Below are 19,440 nucleotides of genomic sequence, written 5' to 3'. Positions count from 1 at the left end.
CCCTGAGGATCACCTAGTCCAGCCCCCAGCAGTGCAGGAATATGCAGCTCATAAGATTGTAAGAAGAGTCTGCACGTGGTTGGGATGAATCATAGAATGATAGTCTAGTATCCTGTTTACAAGTGGCCAACCAAAAGCCTGTGGGATACCTGCAAACAGGATTTGAGTACAAGAGCACTCATTGAATTTCCATGAGCTCCGGTATTAGGAGAGAGAAAAACTCTTCTCTATCTCTGCCTCTTCAGTGCCAGATTTACATATAAGCTAAACAAGCTATAGCTTAGGGGCCCACTCTCTTGGGGCCCCCAAAAAAATTAAAGGAAAAAAAACCACTGGATGTACATTTCCAAAATATACGTTCAACAATTACTTTGATAAAATAAATATTTTGTTATGTGCAAATGGCTTTAGATACCTATTAGGTCCATAAATTACCACATAGCATATATTCAACACAAAAAACAGCAACAATTTGTTGTTGACAAAGGACAGCTGGACATATAAAGGGCCCTATTACGTTCAGTAGCTTAGGGCCTCAGCAAACCTAAATCCAACCCTGCTTCTTCTCTTAAACTAAAAAAATCCCAAACAATGCAACCTTGATCATTTTGGCTGCCCGTTTCTGAACCTTGATACCCCTTGAGGTCTAGTTTCACTGCTCTTTTTATGTTTGATTTTAGCATACTTTTTTTGTTATTTCCATTTTTTGTTTTGTTTTCACACTTCAGTATGAGATGACAAATAAATATAACAAACAACAGTAATATTTTAATAAATATTTCATATTGTTTTACGTAAACTACTCAGAGGCTTTTGATGATTACGTGGTTTATTATATATTGATAAATAAACCACAAAATCTACACTAATTTTCCCTTAAACATTAACTGACTGCGGTATAGGCAGCATCTAGGCTGCTTCATCTTTCATGAATGGAGTAGCTGTAGGTTGCTGTAGCAAAGTTGTTGTCCTTACCGTGTGCATGTGAAGGGAGATCCATTCATAAATTTCAACCCCTCTGCCCCTGCTTTAAAATGAGGAACCATGACTCTCGAAAATGAATGAATGAAATGAATGAAAAGGAGGAACAACGTGAAATGAGACACAAAATGGTGTATAAGAATTCACTAAAGAAAAGAAAAAATAACTTCTATGAATATTTTTTAAAAGAGGCTGCTATCCTATACAATCCAGAGGTACTTATTTTTGAGTAGACGTTAATTAGATTATCCTAATTAGATGCTTTTTGCAAAAAAAAAAAAAAGTAGGAAGGCAGAGTGCCTGTTTATGGATGGGCCTGTACATTACATAACTAGGGGTGAACACTGAGAAAGAAAGTGTATTTTCCTACAATCGGGCTTCTGAAGCTGTTTCGTTTTACTGTGATTTGTGAGGCACCACAGTTGTCTCTGACAGCCATTCGGCACTTTTACATACAGACCCAGAAGACAAGACATGCATGGTGAAAATAAAGGGCATCAATGATTATAAAGGACAGTTTAAAGGTTCCAATTTAGGCTCAGATCTGGAATGTCCCCCTGAATTCATGTTTGCAATTCATGTTTGCAGACAGAATACGCACTCCTTCCCTAAACTGTGATATATACAGTATTGCTTTCCGGGGTGGGGCAAGAGGGAATGACACACAACATAATACAGTATGTCAATATGGAGTCAGCACCAGCTTTATACATGTATTTTACCAAAGAGTCAGAGATTATTCAAGACACCACAATCAACTATATCAGCCTTATTTGGTCCTCTTTCCAGCTACACTTAACTGCAAAAGACATGACGATTGAAGCATTTAACAGTAAAGCACAGAGCGTTGGCTTTTATAGGAAACACCACCAAAAGATTGTGATTGGAACATGACTTCCTGTTTTGGAAAAGAACCCCCTTATGTTGTTGTTGTGCATATAATCTGCTGGCCACTGTTTTGGATTCCCCTCCCCCCAAAATCAGTCCCGCCCCACCCCCAAGCCTGGTGCTTTATATTTCCAGGGATTTTTCCACCTTGTTTCATATGTTCAATAATAAAAATGAATGGGTGCCGATAGTATTTTGGGCAAGTGTGCCAGTTGCAAAGTGGCAATGCTTTTCAAGTGATTATCCCTGGCATGTAAATGAGAAAAACATGTACAGTATATGTCTCAAGTCAAATGCTTGTAGCATATTGGGACCAAAAAAAAAGCACGAGGTACAATTTAGAAAAACCTTTGTTTACTAAATAAAAGTAAAATAAGCTCTCCAGAGCACCAGAAATTTTTCCATCTTACCATCTGCATTGGTATATCTGATGAATTGAAGCTGCACTTATGTAAACTTGTCGTTCTCACACTCCCTGCTCACCCTCCTCCACTGCTGAAATGCTGTTTCATCTAGGGCCAACGGCCAAACTCGGGCATGCCATAATTTAATAAGATATGAAGTATTTCAAAACACTTTCCTCTCATTACACAATTTTTGCTTTCTTTAAGTTCAACTAAAACATTTTTTGTTAAGCAATTTATGTTCACAGAATAATCTTTCAGCAAAAGAGCATATCAGTAGGGAAGAGAACAACTCACTTCTGGAAGTAAATGGCCAATTCAGGAAGTAAAAGAAGAAAGTATTGCAGTATACTTTACTTACTGTTCCCCTTAGAAAAAGAACACTGCAGAAAATATTTTGTTCTGCTATTTTTGGCAGGATGTATCCAGATTTCACAGGGTTCGGCTATAATTGCTAACCTCTGAAATTTTAACTCTTAATAAAAAGCTTGGCTATAACATGGGTTTTTTGTATTTTCAAGCCCCAAACACAACTTTTTCTGTCTCCCTTCCCTCATCCTCCCTATGTATCAGTGGTGGCTAACCATTTTTGGTTCATCTTTGCCCAGTCCTCCGGGGACCACATGCCACAGGTGGGTGTGACCAAAAGTGGGTATGGCCATTTTTAATTGCATGCATTCATGCACGTACACATATATGCAGGGCACAACTAGGGATTGGAGGATATGTCAACTTCAGTTCCCTCCTGTTTTCATTCTTCCAAGTAAGTTCTCCACATTTTGCAGCTTAAAAAAAAAAATCATCACGAAAATTCATCAGCATTTTTGTGAAACTCTGTCCTAAATAACACATTTTTAAAGGTAGCTTTGACTATCATACCCATTCATATTTACAGCTCACCAATAGGCTGCTTGATATATGCAAATTTTCTTTCAAGTATTGTACTCCTCAAGATAATGTTCTGGCGGAACCAAACGTCACTAGGTTACCTGCCTGCACTTTGGCACAAACCTTTAAAGCAAACAGATTATCTGTTATCTGCAGCGTGGCACAGAATAGGAAGGGACCAAGGTGCACCATGCCCAGGTTTGTCATCGCTGGGCTCCTGCCAGGTCCCACACCCCTGCAGAAGGGGCACTCTCAAGTCCAGCACCCCTAGGTCACTCACTGTCTGTTCACCTTCCACTCTCAGGTCATGCACACAGTGCGAAGCATGAGGGGTAAGAGCAAACGGCTCAGAGGGAGAGTGCAAATGGGAATTGGTGAGAAACTCAGTTCAGATTGCATGGGAAGGTGAATTTACCACACTGCCCCAAATAAAAAGGCAACCGAGGCACTGGGCATCCTTTGAAATTTGAACTTCCCTGAATTTTTACAATGTAGTTCTCCAGCCATTGAGAAGAAAAATGCACATGTTACTAGGGTAAACGCTGTATAAAAATGCATAGAAATGTGAAGACAACATACAAAATGCATTATATGGGGGGACCATAAAAGTCTATAGAAAAATGTGCGTTACAAGGTGATATGCAGTAAAATGCTGGCGAATTTTCAGGACGACTGTTCTTCTATTAATTGCAAACTGAGGTGCACAGGTGCCAAGTCTCTGGGGCCCTGGGTGCCCGAGTAACCACATTCCCCATGATGGGGCCAGGCACCCACAAATTTCGGTGCCAGGGCCATGCACGCTGCATGGCCCCCACGGTTGCAGAGCCAAGTTGGAAATGGGGAGAACTGAATTTAAGACTGGAAAAAATGGGAAAGCAGGGAACAGATTATCCAGTTACCAGAAGGCAGTGGGAAAGAAGTGACTCCAGGGATCTTGCCCAAGGTCACCCTCCCCCCCCCCCTCTTTGACCACGCCAGAGTACAACTCCATAAGCCGAGGAACCTTTCCTAGGCGGGAAGGCCAGCCCTTTCTTTCCCCTCCCACCAGCCTCTGCGCTCTTGGAAGCTTCTGGGTCTCAGGGAAAGAGCGAGGAGTTCGCCAAACCTCCAAGAAAAAGAGAGCCGCGCCACTCGGGAGAAAGCTCTCTTTTTTTGCGCTTTCCATCTCTGGCAAATGAGAACCCGAGTTCCAAGCTCCGGCCCTCCCAGCCCCCCCGGAGGAAACCCCACCCAACCTGACACTCGCTGGCATCTCCATGAATGGCTCCTTCCAGCCGCCAAGCCCCAAGTTTCTTGGCTGCCTCCGCCGCAAACGCTCCCATGGCGTCGCTGGGAGTGGAGACCCGCTTGATCCCACCTCCTCTGCCATTCAGCCGGCACCGTGCAAAAACCCACCCGCAGCTCCGTCCACGCCTCTCGCCGAGGAACCTCGGAGGAGCGCTCAAGAGCTCCGACACTGCGCGCCAGCGGACCGAGCCTGAAGGGAAAGCGCTACCCGGCCGGAGCGGCGGGACGGAGCAGCGCGGAGGCAAGCACTGCTCTCGCGTGCGCCTTGCGCCGGCTCCACACCGCGGCGCCTGGGCTCCTCGCCGTGCGCTCCTCGCTGACTGACTGGAGCCCTCCGCGGCTAGTGGCTACGGCGCAAAGCGAAACTTAATTGGACCCAGTCGGAAGCCTCCCGGGTTCGGCTGCCTGCTGTCCCCAGAAAACGAAGGCTGAGGCAAAACAAACCAAGAGACGCTGCCACTTGTGTTTGTTGGAACGTTTTATTTCAACTTTCGCTGAAAGCTTTGCGCAGCTCGCCGGCCATATTCAGCCTCGGCTCGCGTCCCCCCCCCCCCCCCGGCACTCGAGGTCTGGCCTCAAGGCGGCAGCGCGATGGGCACGAGCCTGGCCCCACCACCATCATGAGCGGCAAACTCCCTCCGCGCGGACCATGTTCCATGGTAAGGAGACGGCGGCGAGGCTCTGCGCGCGCATAGCCCGCTTCGGCCTTGCGTCGCGGGCGCACGCGCCCTGCTCGCCGACCCTCTCGCTTCGGCGCCGCCTAGACCCTCCGCGGAAGGCGGCAGCGGCTCCCGTGGCCCCTTCTCCTCCTCCGCAGCTTCTCTCTCCCAACAACCCACCTTTGTGCTTTCCCTCAGCACGCGCTCTCCTGCTGCTGCCCTGCTGCTGCTTCTGCTGCACCTCCTCGGCGACTCCCGAGCCTTTGCGCGCCGCGTGAGAGGCTCCCGCGCTTTTATCCCCTCGGCCCGCGGAGGGAATTTCCCCGCGTTTCCAGAGCGAAACTGGAAGCGCCTTATTCCCAGCAGCGCTGGGCAGAGACACCCGAAATCTCCCGGAGACAAAGGCAGGGGAGGGGTGGAGGACATTTGTTTGCGAGGCGAGGCACGTTGGGGCGAGCGAGTCCTGGGAGCCAAGTGTCACCCCGCCCTCGACGGGTGCCATTAACCTCGTGCCCAAGTCTTCGGGAGCCAGGCGTCTCCACGCGCCGCGCGGAGCCCAGAAAATCCCGAGGGCTTAATTCCAGCTGGCAAGGCGCGGGGCTTCGCTTCTTCCTGCAGGTGCTCCCCGCCGCCGGCATGCCAGCATTCGCGCCTTCTTTTCCCGTAAAACTTCCCCGGGACGACCCAAAAAGTAAAGCACCAGCCAAAAGCCATTAAAAAAGAAAAGAACAGAACAGATACCGTTGCAAAAGATGGTAACCCCTTAGTTGACCTTCTCTCAAACAAGGAAATAATAATTTAAAAGGTGGCGCTGTGGGTTAAAGCCTCAGCGCCTAGGGCTTGCCGATCGAAAGGTCGGCGGTTCGAATCCCTGCGGCGGGGTGCGCTCCCGCTGCTCGGTCCCAGCGCCTGCCAACCTAGCAGTTCGAAAGCACCTCCGGGTGCAAGTAGATAAATAGGGACCGCTTACCAGCGGGAAGGTAAACGGCGTTTCCGTGTGCGGCTCTGGCTCTGGCTCTGGCTCTGGCCAGAGCAGCGATGTCACGCTGGCCACGTGACCCGGAAGTGTCTCCGGACAGCGCTGGCCCCTGGCCTCTTAAGTGAGATGGGTGCACAACCCCAGAGTCTGTCAAGACTGGCCCATACGGGCAGGGGTACCTTTACCTTTACCTTTAAGGTTAAGAACTGCAATGCCCATAAGGGTATCAGAATGAGACTTCTGCCTCTCCAGAAGGGTTTGTGGGATCCTTCCCAAAAATGATCATGGCCGGCCAGAGCCGAACGTGAAGATTTTCCTCCAACAGGTGCTTTTGCAAGTGCCCTTTGCCACAGTTCAAATATACACAGCACCATCTCTCTCTCTGTGTGTGGCAGGTGTCTGGGGGATAAACTTATGAGGACTCTGTTACTGCAAACAGTATGGGATAGTTCCATGTACTTATTCCAGGTTGTCATTAGTTCCTTAATACGCACGGGCCATGGTTTAAACTAAGGGTGGCATTAAAAACCCACCCCATTTTTTAGACACCCCCATTCCAGTGGCTTTGGGTCAGTCACAGGCTACCAGCTGCAGTAGTTTTTAGCGGAATCCCAATCCCTAGCAAGAAAAACTCAGAGGGTTATACTAGCTCTTGAATCTAGGCTGGTGCTCTTTTAAAAATACCACTTTTAGGCTTTTCACCAGTTCTGTATCCTCTTTGCTGCAGGAGGTTTCACTTTCAATGGGTAAAGAGGAATGAGACAAGACAGATAAGGTTGCCAGGCAGCACTGTTTGCTGCTAATTCCCAGAACTGCAGACTATGCCCACTAGCATGGAAAAGCTGCCAAGTGAGGATTGTAAAAGAGTATTGCAGAAGTTTATGTAGACTGTGTTCCAACTCACCTTGTTCAGTGAAGGAATCCCTGTACTGTATAGCTCTCCCCACTTTTTTGCTTGCAAGCTTGTTCATGTGCTCATTTCTTTCTGCTGCCATTTCTTCCTGTTGGCTGGTTAAACCATGCTGTACAGCAGGATGCTGTGTCTCCTTGGCTTGCCCTAATCTCCACTCTTCCTACCTCCACCCTTGGCTGTGTAGCAGTGATAATGTTCAGAAATAACAGGAAAGTTTCCCTGCTCGTTGTTTCCATTGCTTACCTATAGTGCCTGGTTTTGTCGATATGTGTAGAAATGCAAGTGGGTGGTGCATGAGTCATTTGTTTTTAAAAATAATTTTTTGAAATATTTTAAACCACCCTTCATCTTCATGGATACCAGGGCAAGCTACAATAGGCATGAATAAAGATGATCGTGCCAAAAAAACCAATATGCAATAACCCTGGTGGCTGTTGACACTGGAAGGGCAGAAGAAAGCAGAAAACCAGCAGTAGATGGAGCCAGAGCTGATGACAGACAGAGCCAGCTAAATTATAGTTTCCCATTCTTTCTCTCCACTGAGGGAGAAATTCAACATAGGGTTAAGCATATTGCTCCATCGACACAAGCATTTCTTGCTTGCCTGAAGAAACAATCTGCCCTCTTATCCTCCTGCGAGGTGCACACAACGGGAGGACAGGAGGGGAGCCTCATTGTGCTAGCAGAAGTCCTTGTGTGGGCTTCCATTGATGGGAATTCTACTACAGTAGTTGAATCTGCAACACTGAGACTAAGGAGATGGAAGCTGCCAGCTAGTGCCATCCCCTGGGCCGGTTGTAAGTGTGAAGTTAAGCAAGTGGGGGCTGGCTGAGGGTAGTCTGAGCTTGATGGGGGCACTGTGCCATTTGCCCTAATGGACCTCTGCCGCAGTAAGACAATAAAATTACCTAAAACTTAATTACCAAACACTTAGAAGTGTCTTAAAAAGCCAGAAATATTTCTATAAATCATATTGCCAAAAGAAATAGGAAAAGCAAAAAGAACATTGTTCATGTATGGGATAATGGCGGCCAGAATTTTAGTAGCAAGAAATTGGAAAAATACAATACCACCTAACACGGCAGATTGGCAAATCCTAATGGCAGAATATCTGCAGCTAGCAAAGGCGACAGGAAGGATAAGAGGCCAAACAAAACAAATAGTCTATAAGGATTGGAACATTTTTAAAGAATACTTTAAAAACTATGGTATAAAAGGAAATCTCTTGGCAGAATTAGACTGACCCTTGTATTGTACAGATATAAGTTTGTAGGGAGGTAAAAAGAAACTATATAAGAAAGATGTAACTGTGCAGTATACGGTAACCCATAAACTACAGTGAGACTAATTGGAAGTCATTTTTTATTTTTCTCTTTACAAGTTTTATAATTGGTTTCATTATTGGGAGTATAAATGATGTTAGTCGTATTAATTTTGTTGTTTCTTATATTGTTGTCGTTTGTTTGCTTTTTCTATTGTTTGCCTGCCTGCCTGCTTGCTTGCTTGTATGTTTGTTTGTTTTCTCTCCATAAATGTATTTATTTTAAAACAATAAAGATATATTCACGAAGGAAAAAAAGAAAAGAAAAAAAGGAAGTGTCTTCAAACCAAGTAGAGCAGGCTAAACAATAAGCCAACTTTAAAATGCCCACAGGAAATATGGTTTGTAAATTTCCCCTTTAATAGAATTTGATAAAAGGAATTCCATCCTCATGATTTAGTGCCATTGGCCTAGTATTGTGGAATGCTCTGCTCACATAGATTCAGGTGGTGCCTTCTGCTGAAAACTATTCTACCAGGCCTATGTAGCCAGTTAAGTACAGTGGTGCCTCGCAAGACGAAAAGAATCCGTTCCGCGATTCTCTTCGTCTAGCGGTTTTTTCGTCTTGCAAAGCAAGCCCATTGACGGATTAGCGCTATTAGCGGCTTTTAGCGGCTTAGTGGATCAGCTGATAAGCGGCTTAGCGGCTTAGAAAAAGGGGGGGGGAAGGGAAAAAACCCCGCAGGAACTCGCAAGACATTTTCGTCTTGCGAAGCAAGCCCATAGGGAAATTTGTTTTGCGAAGCGCCTCCAAAACGGAAAACCCTTTCATCTAGCGGGTTTTTCGTCTTGCGGGGCACCACTGTATAGATATTTCCAGTGATTAATTGATAATCTGTTTTCAACTTTTTATATGGATTTTATTATATCCTTTTATGTCATTTTTGTTGTAAACCATTTGGGTATGTTTCATGAAATAGAATGCTAAGTTGGAAGGGAAACGAGGGTCATCTAGTCCCACCCCCTGCAGTGCAGGAATCCTGCCCACAGCCGGCCCTGGGTGGGCTCAAACGACCAACCTGCTGATTAACAGCCAGACACACTGACTTGTTGCTCCACCCTTTAAAAAATTAAGACATATAGATGCAGTGCTGTGCCGTCCTATGTATGTCTACGCATTTGTAAGTTCTACTCAATTGACTGGGACTTTCTCCCAGGTAAATGAGCATAGCATTGCTCTCATTATGTCCTCAGTGCCTGCCTCTGTAATGTATAAATCTGAATAATGTTATCAAGCAGTAATCTGTTACATATCTCCAACCCATCACTATTTAATATTAAGTCATATTACCATAGTCAGCTGAGCATATAACTTCCTTGGTACAAGCTGTAATTCAATGTAATTTTGTAATCTAGCTTTTTTAAGGTATATCTTTGGGATTCTGCCACTGTTCCTAGCTTTGGTACCAGTTGGTTCATCTGCTTCCATGAATGCTTTCCTGAAAAAATATGAAATGTTTCTATCTTTCAACATTCGCGTGCTGGTAGGTAACATTTAATATACATATATATAGGGGGGGGGGAATGTATTTATCTGAGCAATTTTAACACCCTGAATGTTAAAACATTCCCAATGGAGATGTTAGTAATCCTGTTGTCTTGAAATATAGAAATGAGGTGTACTATGTGGGAATCTATGAATATATGGTATCGTTTGTGTAATAAATTACACCTGCATACTGCTCTTCAATCAGAGAGTTCCCAGGACGCCAATATAACAATAAAACCGTTAAAAAAGACAAAAGATTTAGTAAGGCCAGTGGTTAAAACAACAGATAACAACAAACTTGAATTGGTTTGAACAGACAAAGTTAACGGTGCCATGGCTTTGAAAATGGCCAGTGCTGGGCAAACATTGAATTGTTGAGTATTCCCCCCCCCCCCCCAGTCTACTCACATGAGCCATCATACTTCTCTCTCCTCCATAGGAATGTATGGCAATTATATTATGAAACAAATCCTGGTGTAATTCTATGCAAAACTGAAATGTTCTCTTGAAAGAACTATGACAGGTGAATTGGTGACAGAAAATCAGACCTGAGGCAATGGTGGCATTAGAAAAGAAAGCAGAACCAGTCCTTGGTACACACTTGGAGAATTGGGAGATGCTAGGATTCAAGCCTGCCTCTTTCAACTGATAATAACACAATAACAAATGCATATAATGCTGCAATTGCTGATTTGCATTAGCATCGCTTTGTTTGGAAGAGATGTGCTTCCACTTGCATCTTCATGCCTTGTGGTTGTTTCCCTCTACTATCTCAGCTGCTGAGTCAACAGTAATTTGTCATTGGGTTGTTGCCAGTGTTTAATACCAAGAAAACAAGCTATGCTTCTGATTACAGTGTTTGTTTGTTTGGCATCCAACATGCAGGTAGCTGAGTTCACATTGAATGTCTTGAAGTGATTTCAGAACTGCTGTAATTCATGGATTGGATCCAAACTAAGTGAGTTGAACTTCATTTCCGTTTAAGTCACTGTTGTTAAACCATGACTAATTTGCACCATTGAAATCAATAGGATCTTAGTTCAACTCACTTACAGCGCAGTCCTAACCATATCTACTAAGAAGTAAGTCCCACAGTTCAATGCAGCTTACTCCCAGGTAGGTAAGTAGGGTTAGGACTGCAGCCTATGTCTGGATCCAATCTATTACACTGTTACCTAATTTGTTATCAAAATTCCATAATACGTTGCTAGGAAGCAGCTATAGTTTTCCTCCCAGAAGCTAATCCTTTCTCTGTTTTTGTTCTAGGGAAATGGGTTTTTCCTTGCTTATTTGCAAGTCACTTTCCCATCATTCTGGTGCATCTGTTGCCAGGCATCTCTGTGCCAAAATGTAGGAAATAGAGCAAACATTTTAACTGCCAAGGGATGAATAATTAGCAAACTTTCACAATGGAAAAGATTGCAGTACTGAGACACCAAAACTGGATCTTCTTAAATACTTGTGAGCCAAATTTTGTTATGTACTTGCTACAGGCTGCCTTGTGGTCATTTTCCGTTTAGATGGAGAGGTTGCCTTTTTAGGGCAGCATGACAGGAAGGTGATTGATTGAAACCCAGTCAGATGGGCGGGATCAAAATAATAAAATTTATTTTTATTTTTACAGAAATTTAGGATATGGTTTGCTTTAGCAGGATAAATTGACTTAGTAAACTGTTCATTGAGTGTTTGCATGTACTCAGTAAAAGGGATGTTTTGTTCATTCCTGGTCTCTGCTTTGTAGTGTGCTGTGATTGGGATGGTGGGATTAATCTTGAAAAGGATTGTGGTATAGAGGTGGTTAAAGTGAATGACTTTAGCTGTAGGATAAGGGGTTCAAAAAGAGATTGAGAAGAGCTTCCCAATAACCTCTCCAGATTGAGCAAATGGGGAATAAGATGGCGAATGCAATTTGATGTAAACAAGTGTAAGGTAAAGGACCCCTGACCATTAGGTCCAGTCGTGGCCGACTCTGTGGTTGCGGTGCTCATCTCGCTTTATTGGCCGAGGGAGCCGGCGTACAGCTTCTGGGTCATGTAGCCAACATGATTAAGCTGCTTCTGGCGAACCAGAGCAGCGCACGGAAACACCATTTACCTACCCGCTGGAGCGGTACATATTTATCTACTTGCAGTTTGATGTGCTTTCAAACTGCTGGGTTGGCAGGAGCAGGGACTGAACAACAGGAGCTCACCCTGTTGCAGGGATTCGAACCGCCGACCTTCTGATTGGCAAGCCAACGTCTGATCGGTTTAGACCACAGCGCCACACGTGTAAATGTAGGTGTACAAAAGCCCCTTCATATCACATAATAACACTCATGGGGCCTGAACTGACCAGGCAGTGACTGACCAGGAAAGAAACCTTGGAATCATAGTGAATTATTCAATGAAGATGTTGATCCAGGGTGTGGCAGTTGTAAAAAAGGTTAATTCCATGTTGGGAATCATTAGGAAAGGAACTGAAAATCGTAATGCCGTTATCTAAATCTATGGTACAACCATATGTGTCATTCCGGTTTGTTGGGTTTGTTGTAGAGTTGGAATATGTTCAGAAAAGGGCAACCAAAATTACTGGGGGGGTTGGGTGGGTGGGGCAACTCCCTGGTGCGGAAAGATTACAGCATTTGGGAGTTTTTGATTTACAGAGAAGGCAAGTAAGAGAGAAGTTTATAAAACCATGCACGGCATGGGAAAAGTGGACAGAGAGCAGTTTTTCCTCTCTCTCCCAACACTAGAACCCGTGTACATCTAATAAAGCAGAATGCTGGAAGATATAGCACATAATTAAGCTGTAGAACTCATTCTCATAGGAGGTAGCGATGACGACGAATTTGGATGGCTTTAAAAGAGGATTAGACAAATGAAGTGAGTATAAGTCTCATGGCTAGTAGCCATGGTGGCTATTCCCTGCCTCCACAGCTGGAGTCTGTCTGTTTCTGAATAGCAGCTACTGGAATCCACAGGAGTGGAAGAGTGTGAATGTGCTGAGGTCAGGATGCTGGACCAGATGAGCTGTTGGCCTAATCCAACAGGATCATGTTAAGTTCTCTTGTAGAGTTGGCCAAGAGTGGATGCCACCCCAGAGCCAAAAAAAGGCTAGCTACCCCTTTTCTAACAAAGTATCCAGTTGAATTCCCCTGGTCCATAGTTTTTCTAGCTTAAAATGCTTGTTTATGGATCTAGGAAAAGGGAAAGTCTAATCCTCTGATTTCTGAGTAAACTTGCTTACAGTCAATATATTAAAACAGTAAGGAAATTCCGTAAGAATAGCAACATGCAAAACTGAAACAGTTGACAACATACAGTGCTTCCAGGATGTCCTCTCATCCTGGATTAGAACATTTGTGGTGTTCATGTACAGACCTAGATACTTGGGGTGGGGGGGAATGCTGAAATAACGAAAAGCTTTTTAAAATGTGAAATGAAGCTAAAATATGCAGGCAAGCATGTATTTTCCTTTTCAGCAACTTCTTTTATGTCTTCCTTTTAAACAAACAAACATATTAATCTATTCTTGAGGTTTGGACATAAAATGCTGTTGTATCCAACTGACTTCATACTGTCTCCATGTAAACGTACCCAGCAAGGCAGATCAGTTACTCCAGGCTGATGAACCAAATGGAGGGAAAACAGACCACTGCATATGAATGCTTGCAGAAACGTTTCTCATACTTTCACAATGGATCTCAGGGACATGGTCAAATCATTGAGTGCATTGAGCTGGAAAAAGAGACGCAGAAGCATCTAAATTTAAACGTTGTTACTTGCATTCTAATTTATAGGAAGAGGAGATTGAACAACATGCTGGATGTAACAGGTCTAACACCAATAGAGTTTTCTGCAATACAATGGAGGTAATGTTGCTTTAAAAAAAACAACACATTGTAGTTTCTGTAGAGCAAGCACAATAGGAAAGGATGTCACAATTCTGAGACATTGTTGACTTTTTTGGGGGAACATCTCTCCCCCCCCCCCAGTGTCTTCGGGCTTTTTTTGGATTGAAATCTGCCCAGATGCCATTTTGATAGTCTGATTCCTGGATGCGTTGGTGGAACTGCCAAGAGAGGACCTTATGCTGATATTCACACCTGGGAAGGTGTGTAGGGAAGTGGTGTGGGATGGTGCCAAAGGGAATCCTGACAGCGCCCAACAAAATGATAGTTGTAAATGAATACTTGTAGAAACATTTATCACAGAGTTTCAGAACTGACCACAGTAATGTGCACAAGCCATTGACTGGTTATACAACAGTGGGTTTATTTACACTGGAAAGATAAATGCGGAAACATCTGAATTAATATGTTTGTTCCTTGTGTTCTAATTTGTTATAGGTGAATACAACTGGACTAGAAGTGTTCTGCAATTCAGCTTTGGTAATGTTGATTTTTCTGGAGTTAGTATATACTGTATCCTTAGTTTCTGTGGAGCAAATACAAGCAAGGAAAGATACCATAACTATGAAACAGTTACAGATAGGTAGCCATGTTGGTCTGCCATAGTCAAAACAAAATAAAAAAATTCCTTCCAGTAGCACCTTAAAGACCAACTAAGTTAGTACTTGGTATGAGCTTTCGTATGCATGCACACTTCTTCAGATACACTGAAACAGAAGTCACCAGACCCTTCTATATAGTGAGAAGGTGGGGAGGGGTATTACTCAGAAGGGTGGTGGGATTGGGTGATTGGCAGATAGCTGTGATGAGCCTGTTGACGACTCTTAACGACTGCAATAGGTCTTACAGGAAAAAGCAAGGGGTGAGAAGGTGAAAAATGGCTTTGTCATGTATAATGAGATAAGCCAAAGAATAAACGGACATAAATCCGACATCAGGAACCACAAGACAGAGAAACCAGTAGGAGAACACTTCAATCTCCCAGGACATTCTATACAAGATCTCAAAGTAGCTGTTCTATTACAAAGGAATTTCAGAAATAGACTGGAAAGAGAAGCTGCTGAATTGCAACTTATTACCAAACTTAAAACCATGGCGAGACCTGGTCTGAACAAAGACATTGGATTCTTATCTCATTATACATGACAAAGCCATTTTTCACCTTCTCACCCCTTGCTTTTTCCTGTAAGACCTATTGCAGTCGTTAAGAGTCGTCAACAGGCTCATCACAGCTATCTGCCAATCACCCAATCCCACCACCCTTCTGAGTAATACCCCTCCCCACCTTCTCACTATATAGAAGGGTCTGGTGACTTCTGTTTCAGTGTATCTGAAGAAGTGTGCATGCACACGAAAGCTCATACCAAGTACTAACTTAGTTGGTCTTTAAGGTGCTACTGGAAGGAATTTTTTTATTTTGTTATAACTATGAAAGACACTATAACTTTCTTCCTTCCCTTTTCCCTGCCTGTGACCTGCTCAGGGTATCAGCAGGACAAGTGTGTTGTCCTTCCAGACTTTCTTATACTTGGCCTGAAGCTGATGTGCTTTAAGTAGAGCATGGACAAGCATGACCAAGGCATGACCAGCCTGGTCAAATGGCTTGAGCTTTTATAAAGGCATGATAAAGCATTTTTACAACTCATGGGGGCATTTTGACATTTATCTTTCTATTTACATTTTATATTGTTTCACAGGCAGCACTTACTAGGGTTTGGAAGGAAGGAGGCATCCCTGGAAATTTATGGCATCTTGTAATATTTGAATTTATTCATAAATATAGGGTGGTATTCAAGTGTAATCCCTGTTTAGACTAGACCCATTTAAAGTAATAAACATGGCTAGCTTAGGGTCATTCATTCCAATGAGTCTACTTTGTGTAAAACAACCCTATATATACACTCACCGTCTGTCATAAAGTATCAGAGCTGCGTATGATATATATATGTATATAACTAAAATAGAAAAACCATTAAGAACAGAACTAATCTTGACACTTAAATTAGCCCAAGCCATTGTGAAAAGTGGTACACAGATAGCGCCTGCTGGCCTTAAAGCTGCACAGGAATACCCAATATAAAAGAAACAGTCCTATGGAAAGTTTAAGTTTTTTTATGTCAGAGCAGTTATTGGAGGCACCAGCATTAAATGGAGAAGACCTAGCAAAGTGTCAGTGTCACTTGAAAGTAGTGTAAAGGAGAGACTGGGAATTAAACTCCACACTGAAGTAAAAGTGGAGTGTAGGGATCAACATATTGAATATTTTATTCAATTTTGAGAGCCAAGAGCCTGAAGGATCAGTATGTAAGAAAGTTGTATCAAGCCTAATAGCACTCCAACTCATTAACTTTTTTTTTTTTGTTTACAGAAGAGAGACATTCGTGACGTGGCATGCCATCTTCAAAAAATGACCAAGAGATGTAACTTCACTGAAAGTGTAGAGAAGAACATGAATGAGGTTTCCGGTATGACATTGGTAATGCTCAAGGTATGCTTTGTTTTTGCAGCTTGTTTCCTTTCAGCTACTTTTACTTGCCCCTCACATCTGTGCACCCCTCTTTACTTCCGGAAGATTTGACACTGAATTTGCTGATTCAATAACATATCCATCATTTTCCTAGTGTTATTACCTGCAGAGCACTTAACTGCTTTCCCCCCTAGCTGATTTATTGAAACACCTCGTACAGGGGTCAGCAAACTTTTTCAGCAGGGGACCGGTCCACTGTCCCTCAGACCTTGCGGGGGGCCAGACTATAATTTTTTTGGGGGGTGGGAATGAATGAATTCCTATGCCCCACAAATAACCCAGAGATGCATTTTAAATAAAAGCATACATTCTACTCATGTAAAAACACGCTAATTCCCAGAATGTCCGCGGCCAGATTTAGAAGGCGATTGGACCGGATTTAGTTTGCCTACCCATGACCTTGTACAACTTTTTTTGTTTTGCAGTGGCTTAAAATGTAGCTAGTATATTCTTAAGCCTACCAATTTCAAAATGTTTCGTGTACAGACTTGATATATTGTCACTCAAAAAGATGATCTGTGTACACTTCAACAGCCATCTTTTCTTCTTTTTTTAAAAAAAATATAGGACTGTAACAACAACACTGGTATAAAACGACAAAGAGAAAACCCATGTCCAAATGTAAGATATATCAAAAGGCTCTGTCGTCAATGTTTGATAAAGGATATAACTGTTCGGTTTAAGTCATGTTGGCATCAACTGATGTCACATTGGACTTAAGTGGAATAGGATGAAGCATCTGAAAGCTTGTTACAATTAAGTGAAGCTTTATGAACTACACAACGCTCTGGTTTTTCAGAGCACACCGGTTTTCTACAAAAATACTTTTAAGCACTGCAACTATCTCCTCTTTGCTTATGCAAATCTTCTGCACCAAGTCCCTGAGAAGACTGCAGTCCTTTCGTTCTTGGGAAGAGGGGGCACAGAGGCAAAAGTTGGAAGTTTGTAGTCAAGGCACTCTGTGTCTCAAGGAAACTTTCAGCATCAGTGGAAGAAGAGAAGTGACCAGTGGGGTGGAGAACTGCAATCTGTACTTCATCAGTCATTAAAACCTGTACCTGCCCTTTAAAATATATTATTTAAACCAACAACTGTTTTAAACGTACGACTGAAACAATGAAGCACTTTAAAAAATACAAATGAACTTAGAAAATTATGTGTTTGTAATACATTGTGGTGGTGGTGGTGTTGTTGTTTTTAAAAAAGTCATTACGAGGGATTTCTTAGTTACTAATACTGTACTTCATGGATTTCAAAACCACTTTAGGACCAAAGGCAAGCTTGGAAGGAAAAAAGGATGAATGAAGAGTACAGTTTCTTGGTTTGGGGATTTGTAGTAAGGAGGAGTGTAGGTAGCTTCTAGGAGCTAAACTGTGAATATGAGGAAAGTACTGCTGCTTTGTTTTGTGGAAGTTAGAAAGGTACTTGCAGGAATACTCAGGAATTGCTCAAATTTGGGATTGACTTCTTGGGTGCCAGCCATTTAATGCAAGAAACAGCCATTTAACTTAAAATATTTAGATTTAAAAAAATAAAATAATACTGGCATTTTACAGTTAGAATGTTTTAATTTAACAAATGCTTTTTATATTTGACTTGTATAAAATTGCAGAGTTCTGAACTATTTTTAGTATTAAAAGTATATATATTGCTGTCTCCTATATTGTATCTATATTGCTGTCTAATGATATTTGTAGTGCATTCTAGCATTAACTGTGGGAGAAAGCAGTCTTGAAGCAGAAAACAGAAAGCCTGGAAGCAGAAAGTTGTTAACTCTTCTTTAAAGAACAACAACCGTAAAGCCAAAAAAATGTAACCATGATCTCAATTCTCAGGGATTAAGCTAAATAAATTTGGAATGCAAACAAAACACTACTATAACATGTGTCGTTAATAGCTATAAATGCAGTGCTATTTTTCAAGAAAAAGAGGTGCCAGAACTCACCATGAATGCCTCCCTCATCCTCTTAGAATGGCAATAGTGCCCACCTGAGAGATGCTGGAACTGAATTTCAGTGAGCTCTCGCTGAAAAAAAAGCCCTGTATAAATGTCTTAGTACATAACATCCTGTTTCTAGGAAGATGTTTGGTATCTGTTAAAACTTATGTCTTCTTCCTTTAGTCAAGTTGAGCCCAAGGGTAGACCACCTTTGGTGGCCTCCCTATATCCCTCCCTCTGCAATGGCCAGCACTTGTTCACCTGCCTGACTCTCTGCTGGCTCTTCCTTTTATCATCATGGCAGAGTTAGTTTCTTGGTTGCCCAGTCAGCCTCCTTCCGTGCCCCATGATGTACCTTTGTGCTGTTGCAATGAGAAACTGAAGATCCATCAGGAAGGCAGCCAGGTGTCCCAACCTATGTCACTAGATTGTCTTACTCCTGTAGCTGGGTTGTCTTACTTTCTGCAGCAATCCTACAGAACGCATGCACCTAGCTATCATGCTGTTGTTGGGTAATGTCTTCCCACTGTCTTTTCTGTTCCTCTTCACAGCACTGAGGAGGAACAGCTGAGGGTTGCATGCAGTCCATAGGTTGCCCCCTGTGTTTTAGCCTATCTGTGCATTAGACCTGAATTCTCCTGTTTCATGCTTCCAGTTATTCTTATTTCCCACCTGGTCAAGCCAGTAAGGCACACTGGCCCAGCTCTCCATTGTAACATTGTACAAGCACTGAAATATGGCAGTAGACTTCTGTGGATTTTATCATTTTTCAAGAGTGCATGGAGGTATTTAGAGCACAAGTTTGACATGGAAAGTGTTATCAGCAGTTTCTTAAACACAGTAAATATAGTAGAGGAGTATTAACTCACCTGTGTTCTTTCCAGTGCATTTCCAGGTGCAATGCAAGTGGGGTTTTAGACCTGAGTAGAGGACTGCCATATAAGCTTTTCCAAAATCTAAGGTTGGGTTCAGAGTCATTTTCTGGATTCTCCCAATTTCCGATACTAGGCTTGCATGGCCCACTTTTAGTGGGGACCCCCCCTACTAAATATGTACATGCTGACTATACAAAAAAAAATAATCTTCAAGGTTTTTAATGGCAATCAGTGGTGGCTGCTTGGTTTGTTCTTAATTTTAACTGATTTTTGACTGCTTTCCTCATTGATGCTGCTGCTTTCAATTGTGTGTATTTCTTTTATATTGAGTTGGGTGGATTTTTGATGTAAACAATTTTGTATATTTAATAAAACATAAATATTTTAAATAAAAAAAT

General features: G+C 42.8%; 1 protein-coding gene and 1 long non-coding RNA gene across 5 annotated transcripts in view; one reads left to right on the top strand and one right to left on the bottom strand.

Moving 5' to 3' along the window:
• Positions 1–5,391, bottom strand: part of LOC307219764 — a 36,074-nt gene extending 30,683 nt beyond the window's left edge. The window contains exon 1 of the long non-coding RNA XR_013840523.1: positions 5,288–5,391. This is a non-coding gene — a long non-coding RNA (uncharacterized lncRNA). The remainder of the gene's footprint in view (positions 1–5,287) is intronic.
• Positions 4,400–19,439, top strand: IL7 (interleukin 7). 4 transcript variants are annotated; one of them, XM_079983218.1, is made up of 6 exons: positions 4,400–5,107; positions 9,677–9,804; positions 13,591–13,662; positions 14,140–14,181; positions 16,070–16,189; positions 16,796–19,439. In XM_079983218.1, the coding sequence occupies exons 1-6, from the start codon at positions 5,098–5,100 to the stop codon at positions 16,946–16,948; spliced, it is 525 nt and encodes a 174-aa protein (XP_079839344.1). In that variant the 5' UTR covers positions 4,400–5,097; the 3' UTR covers positions 16,949–19,439. The 4 variants fall into 4 exon arrangements, with proteins under 4 accessions (XP_079839344.1, XP_079839345.1, XP_079839342.1 ...); XM_079983216.1 differs by lacking the exon at positions 4,400–5,107 and adding an exon at positions 5,716–5,798; XM_079983217.1 differs by lacking the exon at positions 4,400–5,107 and adding an exon at positions 6,292–7,889.
• The last annotated feature ends 1 nt before the right edge of the window (position 19,440 follows it).

This window comes from Podarcis cretensis (genome assembly GCF_951804945.1).
Source record: "Podarcis cretensis genome assembly, chromosome: 7".
Classification (NCBI taxonomy): domain Eukaryota; kingdom Metazoa; phylum Chordata; class Lepidosauria; order Squamata; family Lacertidae; genus Podarcis; species Podarcis cretensis.
The sequence above is the reverse complement of the archived record's forward strand: the minus strand, read 5'-3'. Positions and strand labels throughout refer to the sequence as shown.